Genomic DNA, 4429 nt, shown 5'->3' on the forward strand with positions numbered 1-4429 from the left:
TATTAGAGATTTAATAATTTTTATACTATCACATCAGATAAAAATTACATGTAACATTCATGAGACGGAATTAATAACGTTCAATATTAGATATATTTATCCAACACGATAAATTAAAATGCATTTAAGTAATATACATCATCAATATAATACTATTTTAATTATTAAAGAATACCGCCTTAAGGACATATATACGTAATACGATAGGTAATTCTCCTTAAAACGTTACCTGTTACAACAATTAACTATAACCTGATGGTATAGAAATTATGTTAACAATGAGTATAGCTTAAACTCAATTAATAATGTAAAAGTTATTTGCAATATAAAAGTTGAAAACCTAGTAACTATTATAGGATTCGATCTCCTTCAATAGTGAGCCACATATTTGTATGTCATTATCTAACTCTAACTCCACCACTAACCAACACCCCCCACCCCCAACCCTCAATTCTATGTGAGACCAAATTAAAACCTCAGGAACGAAGAAAAGAGAGGAAAACAAAACAAGAAAAGTTCTTAAAAGACAAACCAAACCACTTTTCATAAATCAAACTTAAGTGGTGCTTTTCCCACATAAAGTCCAAATAAAAAGCCACTATAATTAACCATGATCTAAGAGAGAAACTCTCAAATTGAAGAGAGAGTTGTTATTAATTACTTCTCTCTTAATTACTCTCAAGATGGGAATAAGAAATATTAACTTCCATGTTCATCATCAAGACATGGATGTTTGCTTTCAAGCTCCAAATAATTTCATTGAATGGTTAAAACCATCATCTAATAATTCTTCTTTATCTCCTTCACCTTCTTCTTCCTCTTCCTCTTCATCCATACTAATTAATCATGAGCCAACAAATCCCATGACTACTTTCTTGAAACTTCCTCTCCTTCACAATCCATCACAACAAGTAGAAGAAAATATTTACAATATTAATCAAACAATTCAATGTTTGCCTCTTCTTAGCAAATTAACCGATCCGAAAACGGAGAAGAAGGAGGAAGATTATCAAGTGAAGGAAGAAAATATGGAGAAAGTTAAAGTGTCTTTGCATATAGGGCTTCCTGATGTTGATGAAGCAAAGCCTTTTAACTTCAACAAGGAAGAAGAAAATAAGGAGAAAAATACTAGTACTATTATTAATAAAGGTTGCAATTTCAACAGTGAGAGTAGGTTTTGGATCCCAACACCAGCACAAATTCTTGTTGGTCCCATGCAATTTGCCTGTAATATTTGCAACAAGACCTTTAATAGGTACAACAACATGCAGGTTAGTCATGAATTTTTCATCATGCTTCTCAATTTCTTTAGGGATCTTCAGCCGGGCAAGTTTACTGTTTGTTTTCTAGTTAGTATACATATAATTATACATTAGTTGTACATCATAATACACATATTATATATCGATTATACATATGTTGTACACCGGTCAGCTATTTTGAGTTTAATTAGTTGGGTGGACAGTTTTTTTTTTTTTTTTTAATTCTCGACTCATCTTTTATTTAGGGGAATCTAGGGCTTCAACTGAACTCTTAAATTTCTTCTCGACAATCTTATTTTAGAGTTACTGACTCTAGAATCATAATTCACATTAACCTTTTTTATACTAATTACTTAATTAATCATGAACACCACTATGCTAACAAAAATACAATGAAATTAATCATGCATAAGAAGGTTTACAAATATTTTTGGGTTTTTGTTTTAGTATGCTGAATTAAATGATTAATACATTTTTCTCCATTTACGTTCAATACGATAATAAGGTAGGGGTCATGCCAAATCTCCCGTCATCACAGGAAGTAAAGTCAGGATGTGAATGATTAATTAAAAAGAAAAAAACATTTTATTCTTTTTTCAAACTCTAATAACTTTTAATTAACTCGTGCACCTCCTTCTATTAGTCAAAGATATGATCATTCTTATTTCTTGCTCCTTGTTTTTTATTCGTTAAATAGTGTCGAATTGGATAGTTAAGCTGTTGGTGGTGAAGCATTTTATCATTACTCTTTCTAATAATGTCAAAACCATTAAGATTGCTCTTATTTGATTGAGTTTCCATAAGCAGATAAATGTTACCTTAAATGCAATAATTAAAAAAAATAACTTAAGCTACCACAATAGCACCTTTCCAAATTAATTAAGACCCTTCGTTTTTTAAAAATAAAATAATAAGTATAACATAAAAAGAAAATAAGTATAATGTGTACATCTCCACAACTCCTTTAAGCATACACTACTTTGGAAAGTAATACTAATTACTAATATTGTGTGTGGTTTTGTAGTTCAAAAAAATGAGATGTTCTTTAAGCATTTTAATTAGGCAGCTTTTAATTTTTCTTTCTATATGTAATGTTATGAATTTCTATTAATTTCCATAATCTCCCTAAAACCGATCATAAATTAGGATACACACAAACATATTGTGATTTAGTAATAAATTCAAGCTCACTTTAGGAGCTCAAATTTCAGTAATTTTTTAAATTTTACTGGTCCACTTCAATTCCTTTCTCTTAGGATATGCCCCATCTCTTTCTCTTTTTATCTAATTGCCCTTTTTGTTCTTGTGGGATGTTAAAAATTACTCATTGTCAGTAGCAAATCTTTACTAATTCCAAAGAATGTATTTTAAGTTGAAAATGTTCTTGAAATCAAAATAAAACTTTAATTTGTTCCCTCTTCCCTACCACTCCCAAACTTTGATTCAAAAATTTGAGCTCAATTGCTAAGTGCAGTTTGGCTCAGATGCACAGTCAGAATTTAAAGTTTATGAATTCTGAATGTCATCGAACTCATAACTTGTTTAATTATTAGGATCGTAATTAACATTTACACATATTTAATGAATTTTCTAATGCAATTACAGGGTCTAAACGTACTAGAACTACTCCAACAAAATAAAGTAAAAAATAAGTAAAAGAGACAATTTAACTTATATACGTTGATGGTGTCTATATAGTGATAAGTGATGTAATGATTTTATTTTATTATAGCAAGTTACTTAGTTTTCCATTTCTTTTATTATGAACGGTGATATATAATTATCATATAAATGATTTGATAATATAAAACATAGTATTTCTTTTCCATGTTTTGAGTTTACAGAAGTTTAAACTCAAAAAGAAATTGAGAAGCTTCCTTCTGTCTGAGTTTAACTTGTACACACCGATTATGTCTGATAATGTGTAGATCTTAATCTATTTTAAGGTTAATTTTCCACGTTACTAATCTCATTTATTATGAAGGACTATTTATAAATTATCTTTTAGGTGACCTGATTGTTTTAAAAAAAAAAAATGGTTAACATTTGCAGATGCACATGTGGGGACATGGTTCTGAATATAGAAAAGGACCAGAATCACTTAGAGGAACACAGCCAGCAGCAATGCTGAGGCTACCATGCTATTGCTGTGCTCATGGCTGCAAGAACAACATCAACCATCCAAGGGCAAAGCCATTAAAAGATTTTAGGACCCTTCAAACACATTACAAGAGGAAGCATGGTGCAAAAGCATTTAGTTGTAGGAAATGTGGCAAGACATTTGCAGTGAAAGGTGATTGGAGGACACATGAGAAGAATTGTGGCAAGTTGTGGTATTGCACTTGTGGTTCTGATTTTAAGCATAAGAGGTCACTTAAAGATCATATTAGGTCATTTGGCAAAGGCCATTCTCCTCTTGATGGATTTGAAGATAATTGTAAGGAGTATTGTGTTAGTACTGGTGGATCTAGTGATGATGATGATGATGAAGTTAATTGAGAAGATAAAAGTTATTCTTCAAGAGTAATCAAGAATTTCTCCCTTGCTATAACTCAAATGAAATTCTTGACTACTCTTGGAGTTGGAGTTCACATAAGTGGATAAATTAAGGTCCTTTTATTAGGAGTTTAAGTTTTATACACTATCAGTGTAAATATTTTTCATATCATCGGGTCGACAATATGGGATTTGAAAAAAATTAAAACAAGATACGTTACCTGGTAGAACGACAGGTAAAATTGACCTGATTGTGTGAAAATTATTTACACTAACAAAGTGTATGTTACTTAAATATCTTGTTTGTTTTTGTTTTTTTGTGTGTGAGTGTTTGATGAATATGGTGTAGCCCTGGCAATTGCTCAGCAACAAAAAAATCTCAGGAAGGGAGGGGTTTGTTGAGGAGCATTAGCATGGTGGTGATCATTTAATAAGTAGTATTACTTAGATATACAGAGCTGGGTTTTTTTCTTTTTGTTACTAATTTGTGTAATGTAACAATAAGGTTGATGACCTTATAAAACATTGAAGTGCATGAAGCAGGTGAATTTTCTCTTTGGCTATACTACTAGCTAATAGGTTTATTGGAGTAAATTTATCAGCTTCATTGCTAACTTGTAATATTCCATATTGTAATGAATTGAGTTTAATTGTGTGACAGATTTACCTCA

At 30.8% G+C, this 4429-nt stretch overlaps 1 protein-coding gene across 1 annotated transcript; it reads left to right on the forward strand.

The window, feature by feature from the left end:
* The first annotated feature begins 501 nt into the window (after positions 1 to 501).
* On the forward strand, positions 502 to 4429 carry LOC107875651 (zinc finger protein WIP3). The gene is made up of 2 exons (XM_016722445.2): positions 502 to 1271; positions 3315 to 4429. The coding sequence occupies exons 1-2, from the start codon at positions 684 to 686 to the stop codon at positions 3759 to 3761; spliced, it is 1035 nt and encodes a 344-aa protein (XP_016577931.2). The 5' UTR covers positions 502 to 683; the 3' UTR covers positions 3762 to 4429.

Source organism: Capsicum annuum, chromosome 6, assembly GCF_002878395.1.
Source record: "Capsicum annuum cultivar UCD-10X-F1 chromosome 6, UCD10Xv1.1, whole genome shotgun sequence".
Lineage (NCBI taxonomy): Eukaryota > Viridiplantae > Streptophyta > Magnoliopsida > Solanales > Solanaceae > Capsicum > Capsicum annuum.